The following is a 16,379-nucleotide window of genomic DNA, read 5'->3' as shown; positions in this document are numbered from 1 at the left end:
ACGTCCACGGACGTATTTGGTGTCCAGGGTCCTGCTGTTTTTACAGCTTGGAGTGGATCTAAACAATGCTTAAAGCACCGTTTAGGGGCAGATTTTAGCCTTGGCTGTGTTCTTTCAGTGGCTTTTTGCGGCCTGTTCCCTGGTGGGTACCTTTTTGTGCAGGGGGTTTGTCATATACTTTCCCCTCTTGGCCCACCTGTTCTCCCATGAGTTTTGACTCTGGTGCCCTCGGTTCTTCAGGAACCTTCCTTTTGGAAACATCAGAGATTTTTCTCTTGACACTATCTCAGAAGGTGGCCCCTTTTAGTGGCCTTTACCTCTGTTAGAAGGGTTTCTGAGTTGACGGCCTTGTCTTGCAATCCGCCATGCTTGATCCTCCGTAAGAATTGGGTGGTGCGCCCGCAACCTTCCGTTCAGGTGGTTTAGTTCATTTCACCTTAACGAGGACATTGTACTTCCATCCTTGTGTCCTCGGCCGTCGCATCCCAAGGAGGTTCCTCTACATACTTTGGACATGGTACGCGCCTTGCGGGTGTACCTGCCTGCTACGGCTCAGTTTCGGAGATCTGACTCTCTTTTGTGTCGGTGTCTTGTCCACAAAAGTGCCTGGCGGTTTTGTCGGCCACCATTTCTCGGTGGATCAGGCAGACCGTCATACAGGCCTATGCTCTTAGGGGGCGGGTCCCCCCTTTCCGGTCACGGCACCTTTTCGACCAGGGCAATTGATGCTTCCTGGGTTTTTTACTGACATCATGCGTCGGTCTCACAGGTGTGCAAGCCGGCGACTTGGTTGTCCATTCACGCTTTTTCCTGAATTGACATGGTTGCTGTGAGGTGAGTGCATCTTCTGATGCTTCTTTCGGCTGCAAGGATTTGCAGGCGGCTGTTTAACGTTGCACCTCCTCCGTTGAGGAGCTCTGCTTGTTTTGGGGTGAAGTTACAATTGGTTCTACTGATGCTGTTCCCACCCCTTTTTTTTTTTTTTTTTTTTTTTTTCACTGCTTGGGGACGTCCCACTTGTCAAGATTTAAGGAGCTGTGTCCGTCCGTGGACGATAAGAGAAAATAGGATTTTTTTGTACTCGCCGTAAAATCCTTTTCTCTGAGTCCATGGACAAGGATTTTACGGTGACTACAAAAAAATCCTATTTTTGTTTCTTTCACCCATGGTTAGTGTTTGGCTGAAGCCATTTATTATCTACTGTGTTTACACTTTTTTAAATCATAATCACAACCGAAACAGTTAGAAGACACTTAACCCCCTTGATCGCCCCCTAATGTTAACACCTTCTCTGCCAGTGTCGCTTTTACATTGATCAGTGCGTTTTTATAGCACTGATCAATGTAATAATGTCACTGATCCCCAAAAAAGTGTTAATTGGGGTCCGATTTGTCCACTGCAGTGTCGCAGTCCTGCTGCAAACTGCAGATCGCCGCTGTTACTAGTTAAAAAAAAAAAAAAAAAAATCCCCAAATCTGTTTGTGCAAATGCTTATATGCCTTTTTTAAAAAAAAATATGTTGAGTATATATCGGCCTAAATTGATGAATAAATGTGTGTGTGTGTGTGTGTGTGTGTGTGTGTTTTTTTATTTTTTTTAATTTTTTTTTATATTATGTATTATAGCAAAAAGTAAAAATAAATGTTTTTTCCCAAAATTGTTGCGCTTTGTTTATAGCCCCAAAAATAAAAACTCAGAGGTGATCAAATGCCACCAAAAGAAAGCTCTATTTGTGGGGGGAAAAAACTGCAATTTTGTTTGGGTACAACGTCGCACGACGGCTCAATTTTCAGTTAAAGCAATGCAGTGCCATATTGCTAAAAATGGCCTGTTCATTAATGCCGCGTACACACCATCACTTTATGTGATGAAAAAAACAGACGTTTTTAAAAACGCCACTTTAAATGACCGTGTGTGGGGGAAAACGTCGTTTTAGGTCTTGTGAAAAACGACAAAAAAAGTTGGAAGCATGCTTTAATTTTATGTGTCGTTTTTCAAAACGTTGTTTTTTTACTTCACAGAAATTGACCGTGTGTAGCAAAAAACGACGTTTTTACACCCGCGCATGCCCAGAAGCTAGTTATGAAGCGAGCTTCAATGCAAAAAAAGTGGTGAACGTAACCTCGCTTTGCTAGAGCATTGTGAAAAAACGATGGTGTGTAGGCAACGTCGTCTTTGAAAATTGAAGTTTCGAAAACGTCGTTTTTTACTTCACAGAAAATGACGTTTTTTTTCATCACATAAAGTGATGGTGTGTATGCGGCATAAGAGGCAAATCCTTCCCGTCCTTAAGTGGTTAAAATGGTTTGACTGTCATGATTGCTGTAATATTCTGTTAGTCTATATACAGATTTATTCTCCATCTAGTGGTTGTCTGTATGTCACTACAGGTGCTTGGCCTCCTTGATTGGGTAAAATCTCAACCACATGGAAAGAGTATTGTTTCAATGAGAATGAGCTGTCTGATAAACTGCCTATGGACAAACTTATGTTTATATAGCCATTAACAGCAGAATCTGAAAACATTTTGTATGTGCAAGTAGAGCCTGCATATATTGGCAAATATGGCCGCAACTATGTAACTATGACAAAATATCAGGCCATTTACATTAACCCAATCATCTTAAAGTGGAACTTCTGCTTATACGCTTAATCCACCGCCCCCCTCCAATGTCACATTTGGCACCTTTGGGAGGGGGGGTGGTAACGGGGACCTGTTTTTTTTTTTTTTTAATTTTTGAAGTTTGGCCCCCTGCTCCCCCCTCCCGCCGGGCCAATTCGAATACGCTTCTCTTTTTCATATATTATACGATAATTTATAGGTCAGGCCAGGACATGCACACCGGAGTGCATCCGGAAAGGTATTCACAGCGCTTCACTTTTTTCACATCTTATGTTAGTCTTATTCCTAAATGAATTGAATTCATTATTTTTCTTAAAATTCTACAAACAATACCCCATAATGACAATGTGAAAGAAGTTTGTTTGAAATCTTTGCAAATTTATTAAATACAAAAAAAAAACACCCCCCAATGTCAAAAGCCTCGGAGTCATCTTTGACTCAGACATGACTATGCACGCACAAATAGGATCAGTAATCAGCGGATCACACCATCTTCTCCGCTTGCTGTGTAGACTCATCCCGAAAGAGGACACAGCAGTAGTAGTTGGAACACATCAATTCCTGACTCGACTACGCAAACTCCCTCTACCTAGGACTACCCAAATACCAGATTTCTCGTTTATAAGTCATCCAGAACACAGCAGCAAGACTGATAACGGAAAAAAAAACATGGGAATTTATTACCCCGGCCTTGAGGACTCTACATTGGCTATCAGTAAAGGATCGGGTTACATTCAAGACCCTCTGTCTCACCCACAATGCACTCACAGAAACGCGCCTCAATATTTATGTGATGAAATAAAACACTACACCCCTAATCAGGCCCTCCGATCAACTAATCAAAATCTCCTCCACATCCCCAAGTCCCGCTACAAATCTAAAGGAGAATGAAGATTTGCAGTCCAAGGACCACAGCTATGGAATGCTCTACCAAAGAACATCCGCATGGAAGAAAACCATCGGGCCTTCAGGAAAAAACGTAACGTCTCTTCTGAAGGACCTTGGACAAAAAGCACCTTGAGGCGATTCAATTCGCATTTGTTGGCGCTATATAAGTTACTCATTTACTCGCTCACTCACATGTACCCTTGAGATGTTTCTACAACTTGATCACTTGTGGTAAATTCAGTTGATTGGACATGATTTGGAAAGGCACACACCTGTCTATATAATGTCCCCACAGTTAAGATTTTCCCACTTTTTGCGATTATGGCACTGCATCGCTTTAACTGACAACTGCGCTGTCGTGCAACACTTTACCCAAACACAATTTATGTTCTTTTTCCCCACCAATTGAGTTTTCTTTTGGTGGTATTTGATCACCTCCTGCGCTTTTATTTATTTTTTTGCGCTATAACCGAAAAGAGCATTTTAAAAAAATATATAAAATTTTTACATCAGTTTTAGGCTAATATATATTCTGCTACATATTTTTGGTTAAAAAAAAAATCACTAAGCTTGTGTCGATAGGTTTGCGCAAAAGTTATACAAAATAGGGGATAGATTTATGGCATTTATTTTTTCTACTAGGAACGGCTGTGAGCAGTAATTTTTAGTGTGATTGCGGCGGACAGATCGGACGCCTAGCTGACATTTTTTACACTTTTTTTGGGGGGGGCCAGTGAAGTTATTACAGTAATCTGTGCCAAAACAATGCACTGTTATTGTACTAATGACACTGAAAGGGAATGGGTTAACATCAGGGGCGATCAAGGGGTTATATGTGTTCCTTCACTGTGTTCTAACCGTTTAGGTGACTGGGGAAATGCACAGATCTGTCGTCCTGCTTCGCAGAAAGACAGACAGGATCTGTGTGATCTCCCCTGTCAGAACGGAGATTTGCCTTGTTTACACAGGCATATCCCTGTTCTGCCACTGCGGGGAACGATCGCGGGTCGCCAGCGGGCATAGTCCGCTGGAGCTGCAAATTGGCTCCCCCGCTGGCCAATGGGAGCGCGCGCCCCCACAAATCGCTGTGTGCGAGCCGACGTACACCTGCGGCGATTTGCAGGATTGAGCCATGTTGCCGCAGTATAACTGCGGCAGCAGGTCCTTAAGTGGTTAATAGTGCATGTCAGAGCACAAATCAAGCCATGAAGTCCAGGGAATTGTCTGTAGACCTCTGACAGGATTGTATCGAGGTATAGATCTGGGGAAGGGTACAGAAAAATGTCTGCAGCATTGAAGGTCCAAAATGAGCAGAGTGGCCTCCATCATCTGTAAATGGAAGACGTTTGGAACCACCAAGACTCCTCCTAGAGTGGGCTGCCTGGCCAAACTGAGCGATCGGGGGAGAAGGGCCTTAGTCTGGGAGGTGTCCAAGAACACGATGGAAACGCTGTAGCTCTGTCAGAGTGACCATGTGGAGAGGAGAAACTTCCATAAAACAACCATCTCTGGAGAACTCCATAAAACAACCATCTCTGGAGAACTCCACCAATCAGGCCTGTATGGTAGAGTGGGCAGATGGAAGCCACTCCTCAGTAAAAGGCAAATGACAGCCCACCTGGAGTTTGCCAAAAGGCACCTGAAGGACCCTCAGACCATGAGAAACTAAATTCTCTGGTTTGATGAAACAAAGATTGGACACTTTGGCCTAAATAGCAAGCGTCATGTCTGGAGGAAACCAGACACCACTCATCACCTGACCAATACCATCCCTACAGTGAAGCATGGTGGTGGCAGCATCATGCTGTGGGGATGATTTTCAGTAGCAGGAACTGGGAGACTAGTCAGGTTTGAGGGAAAGATGAATGCAGCAATGTACAGAGACATCCTTGGTGAAAACCTGCTCCAGAGCGATCTGGACCATTGACTGAAGGGAATGGTAATTTTCCAACAGGACAACGACCCTAAGCACACAGCCAAGATAACAAAGCAGTGACTGCAGGACTACTCTGTGAATGTCCTTGCGTGGCCCAGCCAGTGCCTAGTCTTGAACCTGATTGAACATCACTGGAGAGATCTGAAAATGTTTGTGCACCGATGCTCCCCACCTTACCTGGTGAAGCTTGAGAGGTCCTGCAAAGAAGAATGGGAGTAACTGCCCAAAAATAGGTGTGCCAGGCTTGTAGCATCATACTCAAAAAGGCTTGATGCTGTAATTGGTGCCATAGGTGCGTCAACAAGGGAAGTATTGAGCAAAAGCTGCAAATACTTTATGTACATGAGATGTATCATCCCGGTGACTTGTCCTCTATGTTCCCCTAACGGGGAAGTTCCTTGGAAGTCTGCGCAGGCGAAAACTTCCCGACTGAAATCTCCGAACCTCGCCCGGCATCCAGGCTCATTCTTTAACATCCCCGTGGATTGGAGGATGTTAAAAAAAGAGCCAGGAGGCCGAGCGAGCGGAGCGAGGACGTGAGGCCGACTGGCCACTTACCTCGAAATCCACGTCGCTCTGGATGCAGGCCGGGGTTCGGAGATTTCCGTCAGCAAATTTGCGCCTGCGCAGACTTCCAAAGAGCTTCCCCGTTAGCTGGAACCGTCTCAGCATCAGATTGCGCATGCGCTGGAACTTCCAAGATAGCTGGAACCAGCACGACAGATCATCGGCACACCCCTGCCGATTTCCCCGCCCTCTTGCTCTTTTCATGAGTGTCATGAGATTCAGCCTCCCCAGTGTCTGGTAGCGCCATCTCATGCGGTGTCAGATCTGAATTGCCATGCAGCCATTGTAACGATGTCCCGCCCTTAAGACCGCCTCTGTGATGGACTGCTTACCGATCCAGTGCTATGAATCGTGCTGTGGGACATCGTTGCAGCAGCTGCACGCCGATTCAGATCCAGCTCTGACACACAGCGTGACATCGCATGGTTGGCACGGACGGTGTGCTGCGCACGGGCGGTCTGCTGCATTTGATGGCCACCGGTGAGGCTGCATGACGGGCATGGGCAGGCTGCTGCATCTGATGGGCATTGGTGAGGCTGCATCACAGGCAGGCTGCTGCATCCGATAGGCACAGGTACTGGTGAGGCTGCATGAAGGGCACAGGCAGACTTCTGCATCTGACTGGTAGGCTGCATTGTGCAGCACCTGTAGTACCCGCAGCCACTAATATAAAAATGTCCTCTCAATGCTGTCCAGAAGTTTTACTGCTAAAAACGCAGACAGGCATCTCTTCTATAATAACATTCATTGTATGTCATTACAGGTGGAAATACTTGTGCAGCAAATTCAGTTCTTAATGCTGTATCTGCAGCTCCCTGCCTCCAAGTCTCTTTTGCAGCGACCATATCATTTAATTACTGGGCCACAGAAACCATTTCTGCACCGTGCCTCTTCATATGGCAAAAGGAGGTGGGGGGACAAAGCCAGTTCTCTGCCAATAATCTATTATCCCCTACCAGCATCTAATTGGCTCTCTTTGGTCCCCATTGACTGACTGGTGCTAAAGCTGGCAATACATTTTTATTTTTTTCCCTTTGTTCAGAAAATTAACCGATTTCTCCATCCATTCTAACAGTGCAGGTGCAAAAAATCGTCTGTCGGGCTACTGTATTCTGGCAGCTGTCAGAATACCCAAACAGCAGATGCATCTGGATGCAGCTGCTGTTCATATGAGTGTTTTTCCTAGCTCCTTGCATTTTTCAGTTAAAGGATATCGGGGGCGGGGGGGGGGGTCGAGCTGACAGGGCCTGTTCATTATGAAGCGGGTAAAATTTGCAGTGTATAGCCAGCCTAGGATCACAGATTGGTCATCCAATGACAAGCCAGAGTTTAGGGCAGCTAATCCAGACACTCCTAATCGACAAGATTTGTCAAAAATTGCAGCTTTGCATTTCATTGCTATTGGCCAGCCCTGGTAATATTTTGGTAACTAGGGACATTTTCATCTATGTTCATGATTACCTGGTGGCTGTGATATGTCCACTCTAGGGTAAAAGTCAAAAAAATAAACACAGCCAATGAAGTATGTAGTGTATTAATGGTATAAGATTTACCTGTGTAATGGCAATTAAACTCAGTCTGCACTTGAGAGCTAATCCAGCTGCTTATGTTAACATATTTTGGTTCTGTTCTTATATTTAAATTGGCAAGAAATCTTCTTAGATTGATTCAAATATTCCATTCTGTGCAAATGTGTTAAACTTTTCAAACTTGGTAACCTGACCCAGCCCTCAAGTTTTCCACTCGCATTTTGCGAGTGGGAAAATGACTGTTGGAGAGAGTGGGGCTGACTCAGAGCAGGGGGGCGAGCACTGACGGCATTTTCTCCCAGCCAGGTACCTTTTGATAGACAGAACACCGGTCCAATGCGGGATGTGTGACGTCATCAAAGGCGTTGGGGCAATGTGACGGTGAGCCCCCGGGACATGGGAAATTCAAATTGAAAAAAAAAAAATATATATATATATATATATATATATATATATATATATATATATATATATATATATATATATATATATATATATATATATATATATATATATATATTACAGCGGACAATCCCACTCTCTGCTGATACGGACAACTCGCCTCTTCCTCTGCACTGATGGGCACAGATAAAGTTGTTAATTTGTATAATTGATTCTGCATAAAACATTTAAAGCGTTTGTAAACCCGCATATACTTTTTTTTTTTTTTTTAACCCTGCAAGGCAACAGCCATAATGAGCTAGTATGCACCGCATATTGGCTCATTATGAAATACTTACCTGGGAACGAGGTAGGGAACTTACCTGGTCCACGCTGAGCCGAGCGTGTCTTCCGGGTATCGCCGCTCCAGCGCTGTAATTGGCTGGAGCGGCAAAGACGTCACTCCCGCGCATGCGTGTGGGAGATTTCAATCCGGCATGGGTCGGCGGGGGCCAGCCCTTCAGCCGAGGATCCCCCCTGCGCATGCGCCGCTGCAATCAGCGGCGCATTGCGAGGGGAATATCTCCTAAACCATACAGGTTTAGAAGATATTCTTTATACCTACAGGTAAGCCTTATTATAGGCTTACCTGTAGGAAAAAGTAAAAAATGTGGGTTTACAACCACTTTAAGTGTCATTTCATGAGATCATTTGAGGGCGTGATTGGGGGCGGGGGCATGGTAGGGGTTGGGTGGGACAACTTGTGGCAAGTAACCCTTAAGGCCTGGCTAGTAGCTCAGGACTTGAAGTTTTGAGACCTGACCATTTCAAGAACTTCACTATTTATGTAAAAGAAAATCCTGCTAAAGTTGTGTTTTTTGTTTTTTTTTCAGGATGGTGTTGCGCGGTCATATTTTGCTATTTTTGATGGACATGGTGGATTGGATGCTGCCAATTATGCTGCCACTCATGTCCATGTTGCTCTTGCTCGTAATGAAGCATTGGTGTCTGACCCAGCCCGAGCCCTAAAAGAAGTATTTCAGCGTACAGATGCCATGTTCCTCAGGAAAGCAAAGAGAGAGGTAAATGCATTCAAAAACTTAAAGGGTTTGTAAAGGAATTTTTTTTTTTTTATCTTAATAGCTTCCTTTACCTTAATGCAGTGCTTTTTTCATGTCCTCATTGTTCGTTTTTGCTCTCAAGTTGCTGTAATTCTTCTCTGATCTCCACACTTCCTGGTTGTCTGTTTCCTGATAACCCCAGTGCTGTGAGCTTTCTCTCTGTGGTCACTAATCAAGGAGGTGTGATTACGGATGTTTTTTCACCTTGGTGCATAGGATGTATTGAGGTGAAAAAACATGTACCTTTAGTGTCCTTTTTTACTTTTGTTAGGCTTATTATATACTGAAAGACAGGCTGACACTTCTGCACCTCTGCTGTGCGTGTTCTGAACTGATGGATATCAAAGCTGAACTCTGGGCATCAATATTGTCCCCATCTGCACAGCTTTCTTGAGAATAAATGTTGCCTTCAACTGCCAAGGTCTGGATCTTTTTATTTTCGGGAACTGTGATGTCATTAGTTTTCAGAAAAACACATGCCCACCAGTTCTGCATTCCAAAAAGCTCTTTGGAAGCTGGCTACTGGGAGTTTTAAAGTTATTCCGTAAGCAATCGTATGGGTGGCTACAGGGGGGAGTAAAGTGACTAGTCAGCTGGCTAGTGTTATCAATCTCCTGAATAAGATATAGAGCATGGGTGCTCAACCTGTGGCTCTCCAGCTGTTGCGGAACTACAATTCCCATGAGGCATTGCAAGCCGCTGACAGGTACAAGCATGTCTCCCAAAGGCTGAGGCATTATGGGAATTGTAGTTTTGCAACAGCTGGAGAGCCACAGGTTGAGCACCCATGATATAGAGCATTGCAGCTGTTTAAAAGGTACAATTTCAAAAGGATATAGAGAAAAACTACTTTGCTAGACTGTAAGCTTCTGCAATCCTGAAAGTGATAGTAAACATTTTAAGATTTTTTTTTTTTTTTTTTTTTTAAATAACATACAGTACATGTTCTACTTGCTCTGTGCAATGGTTTTGCACAGAGCAGCCCCATTCTCCTCTTTTCAGGTTTGTCGCCACTCCTGGCTCCAACCACCCCCCCCCCCCCCCCACGGCAGTGAAAGCTGATAGCTCCTGCTTGCGGTTTCCGAGCCAATGAGCTCTTGTTCAAAGCATTGGATCAGGCTCGGGTAAAGTATAAAGCCTCACACACGGTCAGACTTCTATCCAACTTTTCAGTGGATTTTGCGCAGAAGGGCGTTGTCAGTGAACTTGGTATGCATACACACAGCTTTTTCAGCCAACAAATACGAACGTAGTGACGTAATAGACATACTACATGGTTTTTCTGCTCTTTACCGCCACCCTTTGGGCAACTTGTTCTATTGTTGTCTGATCTTTAGCATTGGTTCTGAGCATGCGTGTTTGTTCTTTGGACTTTAGTCCGATGGACTTGTGTACACACGATCGGATTAGCCGACGTAGGACATTTGTTGCCGGAAAGTTTGTCTGTCCTCACAGCAAACATTTGTCCGATGAAAAAGCGAAAAAGTTTCTCCGATGGAGCATACACACGGTCGGATTGTCTGCAAAAGCAGGTCTGTCGGACAATTGTTAAAAAGTCTAATCGTGTGTATGACCCGTAAGAGCGGGCTGGGGGGTAGGGAGCTGCATACTGAAGGTTTTTTACTTTAATGTAGAGAATGCATTAAGGTGTTTTTAAAAAAATAAAAATAAACTTTAGCATTTAGAACCACTTGAAAACCACTTTGCCCAATCAGCTACTGAGAATACCGCATGTCTATATTGTACAGGCATAAATATGGATGAATCTGAGATCACATCCTTGCAGTTCTTACTGAACAGATGAGCTTTGAAAAGTACTTTTATATGTACACACCCCTTTTGTGACAATTCTCAGGCCTGTCATTAGTTTGCATATGGACTAAGGTTAAATTCAGTGGAAGAGGGCATTATTTGCTGATGGTTTGGAGGCAAGTTTCAGGAGCCCTATGGAGGAGCCAGTTAGTAACGTGGCTTTCTTTTGGTACTCTATGGTACTTGCTCTTTAGAAGAGGACCTAGTGCCTAGACATTTTTCTTGGCATATGCTATATCGCACTTGGCATTCAAATTTGCAGGAGATTTAGTGGGGTAAAAAGCTTCACTATTTGATGGTTAAGCAAATATAAACTACCACCCTTTTGCAGTGCTTAATCATTACAATGCGCATGAATGTTTTGGGCAGGCTAGAGCAAGGTTTGTGTGAGCCCTTCAGGCTCATCACAGTGGAGCTTTATGCTAACTTGCCAGCTTTCCTCAGCGCTGCTTAATTTTCATATTAAAAAAAATAACCTCAATAGGGCCCCTGTGACTTTATTGACATTGTCACTTACACTTTACATTATTTTGGATTGTGCACCAATCTCTGATTTTGCAGGAGGGATGCTCACACAGGTGAGGAATAGCTGTGTTTGTAGAACTGGCGTCTTTGGATTCCCTCTTGGCAATTAACAGAAGATGAGAATGTTGCAATCTGGGGACAATGAGGTGCATTAAGAAATACTGGTGTCTGATTTGCAATTTTATCTGTCTTCAGAGACTACGCAGTGGTACTACTGGTGTGTGCGCCATGTTGGAAGGAGAGTGCCTCCATGTGGCATGGCTTGGAGATTCCCAAGCACTCCTTGTACAGCAGGGAAGTCCAGTCACTCTCATGGAGCCCCACAAGCCGGAGCGAGAGGTGAGACTTGATATTATTTTGTGTGTGTGTGTGTGTGTGTGTGTGTGTGTATTACACACACATGGTGAGCACATTTGTTTTTTGTTTTTTTTTTCCCCTACCTCCTGTTGCCTTAAAATGTCAGTGTGAAGATGTTCTTGGTAAATTAATGGGGGTTATTTACTAAAGGCAAATCCACTTTGCACTAGAAGTGCAAAGTGCACTTGAAATTGCAGTCGCTGTAGATCAGAGGGGGACATGCAAGGAAAATAATGCACATGATTAAATAATAAAATCAGCAGAGCTTCCCCTCATTTCAGATCAACCCCTCAGATTTACAGCGTCTGCACCTCCAAGTGCACTTTCAGTGCAATTTCAAGTGCATTTTGCACTTGTAGTGCAAAGTGGATTTGCCTTTCGTAAAAAAAAAAAACATGCTCAGCCCAAGGTTTAATCTGCTCTGCTTCCAGGCCTTGCGATGTTTACTAAAGTGCTATTTTGCTTTGTTCAGCAGAGAGCATCATATAACGTATTGTAGCCAAAGTGTGTCAGTATTGTGTTTTGCTAGGGAATTGCTGATGACAAAAAAATTATTGTAGAGATTCAGGAGGCATGTGGAAGCAGAGCTGATCCACTAGAGCAGGGGTCTCCAAAGTACGGCCCGCATCCCGGCCTGCTAGGCCGTTTTTACCAGCCCGCAGCTAGAGTCATCGGACTCCCTGCAAGGACGGTCTCTCTGCCAAAGCAATGTCGGGTTGCAAAACCTGTGATGCATACTTACCCTCGGCAGTATGCAGCACAGGTCCCGCAGCCACTCTCCGCGCTCGGCCTCAACCGCTCTCCGCGTTCGGCCTCAACCGCGCTTGGCCTCAACCGCTGAAGTATTTCTGTGCAGACCTGAGCAAAGATGGGGAGGTGCAGAAGGTCTGTACTTGAGGCACAATGCACAGCGGTAAAGTACAGAGAGACTGATAAGCAGGAAACTAATGTGCGGCGTGGGGATGGATTGGCTATGTTGGGGACACAGTTGTTGGGGTGAAGTTGATTGCTCTGAAGGGGACACAGCTGTGGGGGGGGGGGGTGTTATGGTACTGAAGGGGACACAGTTTGGGGGGGTGATGACCATGAAGGGACAAAGGTGTGTGTGTGTAAGAGATGGCACTGAAGGAGACACAGTTGCGTGTGTGAGGGGGGGGGGGGGGGGGGGCTTATGGCACTGATGGTTGGCAGGGATCCTCTGATAAGTGATGGAGACACAAATGTGCGGAGAGCTATGATGGGGACACCAATTTTCAGGCAAAAACTTATGAGTAATGGGGACACAGATGTGTGGGGAGACTCTAATGGGGACACAGATTTAAGGACCTAATGCACACTGGAAGTGTAAAGGGTCACTAAAGGATTTTTTTTTTTTTTAGCTAAATAGCTTCCTTTACCTTACTGCAGTCCTGGTTTCATGTCCTCATTGTTCGTTTTTGCTTTGATGTTGCTGTAATTCCTCTCTGTTCTGGACACTTCCTGGTTGTCTGTTTCCTGATAACCACAGTACTGGGAGATTTCTCACTGTGGTCACTAATCAAGGAGGTGTGATTACTGTGTGTCTAAAACCCCTCAGCACCAATCCGGTTTCAAACCATCACTGCCATCAGAGAACCAGGAAACAACAGCAAAAACGAAACTAAACTGTAGGTACATTATATGATTGTTTTTTATCTGTTTTGATTCATTTTTAAAAGGAATCAGTTAACCATTATGTCTCTCTACCCTGTAAACAGTCATTTCAGCTAAAAAAATGTTTTCCTTTAGTGACCCTTTAACCCCCTGCATTTAGCTGCAGGAGTAGGACACGGGCGCACCATCTAGCCCCGCTTCCAGAAGCCTGGTACATTTTGTTCTGCTGCTGCGGATTTATTAGGAAATAATTTTTTTATTTTTTTTTATCGGCCCGCGAGTATGTTTAAAATTTACGATGTGGCCCTCGAAATGAAGAGTTTGGAGACCCCTGCACTAGAGCATTTGATAAATTATACATGTGTTCTAGTGCTTTGTGATAACCGAAAACAAAAAGGGCATTTTGGGTGAATTGTTGCTGCTGGCAAGGTTAGATCAGGTGATGGCCTGAAAGGCTGATTCATACATGCAAGCCTTTATTTTCATTTAAAATAGGGGGGGAAATGTCTCTCTGATTCCTCTTTCAAAAGGTGATCATACATATGGTCTCTTGGTAAAAAAATAAATAAAAATATTTCTTTATCGTACATCACGGGACACAGAGAAGCATAGTAATTACTATGTGGGTTCCCTCCCCTATATAACCCCTCCCATACCAGGAGTATCTCAGTTTTTTCCGCCAGTGTCTAAGGTGTTGGTCACGAGTGAACATGTGCTCTGAGGAGCGCCACTGGAGGGATCCATGCTGGGTTTAAAAAGCTGGTAGACAAGGGGTGCAATCAGTGCAAAAATAGATCAAACACTATAACACTTCTAAAATATAAGTGAAAATATATATATATTGAAATTTTAAATTATTAAAATAAATAAACATAGAAATGGAAAACAACCCTCAGGCCCTGCTGAGGAAGTTGTCAAACGCAACGCGTCCGGGGGTCAGGAGCCTGTTCTACACGTCGCTCGTTTTTTGTCCCAAGCAACTCAAATGACGCTGTGATTTTATGCTATCTCTCCCATGTCTTTTTGAACCGGCTAAAATGGGAGTAGCCTGTGAATGTTTTTTTACCGAATTAAAAGTTCTTTGAACACAGCGGAAGCTCTTGGATACTGTTTCTTTCTCTGCATGTTCCGGTCCATGTGTTTGGCTGTCATACTGAGGATTTGAAATATCACTGTGCTTCTTGGTTTCTTTGGCTGTTATATCTGAAGAATTGAATCATCATTGTGCTCCCTGGTTTTCCTTTGCTGAATTCCATATGCTTTATTGACCATCTGGTAACACAGTGGTCTATTGCTGAGGTGAGAGTACCCATCTTTATCCGTGGAGGGATCACGTTTTAATGTTGGTGTGCTCACTTACACGTGGTGAAGATTCCTAAGAATTGGATCGCAGGATCTTGCATTCTTTTTCTTTTGGACTTTATTTTAAATACATTTTTTCACTTTTTTTTTTATTACTATTTTTTTTTTGTTACTATTATTATTACTGGTTTGCGCTGCACTGCCCTCTATCTTGGGTTTAAAAAGCCTCCATAGAATCCGGATCCGTCCAAAGTGCTTCTTAGCCAAAGTGGACGGTACCCAGGCCCCGGTTGAGAAGAACGGGGTTTGGCCTGTAATGCTCCTCTTTTGAGGGCTGGATCCTGGTTATTCAGTACTTTGGTCAATTTCCTAATACCAAAAGCTTACTGACAGGGTGCGATATGGGTCCAGGGGTGTGGTGTTCCTGTCCATGGACCCGGTCCCTGAAGGTCTGCAGACTTTGCTCTCCGTGATGGGCAAAGATTGGGCTGTCTGTGTGCAGAGTCCTGCGGCGTTGGATCAGGTAAGTGAAGGTGCTTTCAGAACTTGGTTCTGAAAGTTTCCTTCTTTTTTGAGCCATTGTGCTTGCCTAAGCTGCCTGTCTGTGCCTCTCCTATCACTTGTCCTGGTAATACTGTGGGGAGGAGGGGTGTCTATGCTCAGTCGTTTAGCCCCTCCTGTGCAGGTAATGGTAGGGAAAAGTTGTCCAAAAGTTTTGGCTACAAATGGTCTTACCTGGTTCTCACATGGTAGCTGCGGTAGCTCCAAACCTCGGGTGCGTCAGCGTCCCATGCACACGCGCTTAGTGCGTGTCATAGGCGCGCGCAATTGTGGAATTTATGCGCCTACGTCTAGTGCGCACGCATGTGCGTGGCGTGCATGGGGCTTCAGATGCGTGCGCAGCCTCGTGATGCACGCGCAGCCTCGTGATGCACGTGCAGGCGGCGCGCATGCGCGCAAGAGGTCTATCTCAGCTGTTCTCTATGAAGCTAGAGATTGCAAACAGAGCTGGTCAGGTGACTTGCACCTAGTCCATTAAAGCTGAGTGCACCTCACCCATCCTGGCTGATGGTGGACACAGAGTATTTGTGCACAAGTTTTCAGTATTATTACTACTGGATGGTGGACAGTGACATTTGCTTAAGGTGCATAGTGGGCTCTGCATCTTGCTGACCATCAAATGGCAGCGTCAAGTGCTGGTCTATAGGTCCGCAAGTGGATGCAACTTTTGTGAGTACCTTGGCTTTATTCTGGCTAAAGGCTCAGGGACTAGAAGTACAAAAAAAAAAAAATCTAAGGGTCTCCATCAGGCTCTGAGGATCTCAGGCATGCTCCTTTTGGCTATTTCCTCTCCTGATCAATTAGAGGAGGCCCAGGGTGAACCATCAGGGCTGCCAGGTGCCTCATCTGCCCTTGTCCCGCCTGCTCCAGTTTTGTGTAACACAGGAGGCTCTGGCCTCAGCTATGGGTGGACTGGAGCAAAGATTGGCGACCTTGATTGCGTCCTCTCTCTCTCTCTCTCTCAAGAGAAAAACGCACAAGGCTCCCCTCTCCCTCTGCAGAGTTCCTCATGGCGGAACAACTATCCTCAGAAGAGGTTGATTTACCCTCGGGGGATCAGGCAGAGGGTCGGTCAGAGGTCTCGAACTCTGAGGATTCTACCCTGGGGGAACTATTTTTCGGCGTCTCAGTTTCCGAAAGACTGT

General features: G+C 44.7%; 1 protein-coding gene across 1 annotated transcript in view; it reads left to right on the top strand.

The window, feature by feature from the left end:
• Positions 1 to 16,379, top strand: part of PPM1F (protein phosphatase, Mg2+/Mn2+ dependent 1F) — a 65,318-nt gene that overhangs the window by 27,992 nt on the left and 20,947 nt on the right. The window contains exons 4-5 of the mRNA XM_040348375.1: positions 8,818 to 9,006; positions 11,578 to 11,721. Coding sequence (XP_040204309.1) covers positions 8,818 to 9,006; positions 11,578 to 11,721 — 333 coding nt within the window. The remainder of the gene's footprint in view (positions 1 to 8,817; positions 9,007 to 11,577; positions 11,722 to 16,379) is intronic.

The sequence above is a fragment of the Rana temporaria genome, chromosome 1, assembly GCF_905171775.1.
Source record: "Rana temporaria chromosome 1, aRanTem1.1, whole genome shotgun sequence".
Lineage (NCBI taxonomy): Eukaryota > Metazoa > Chordata > Amphibia > Anura > Ranidae > Rana > Rana temporaria.
The sequence above is the reverse complement of the archived record's forward strand: the minus strand, read 5'-3'. Positions and strand labels throughout refer to the sequence as shown.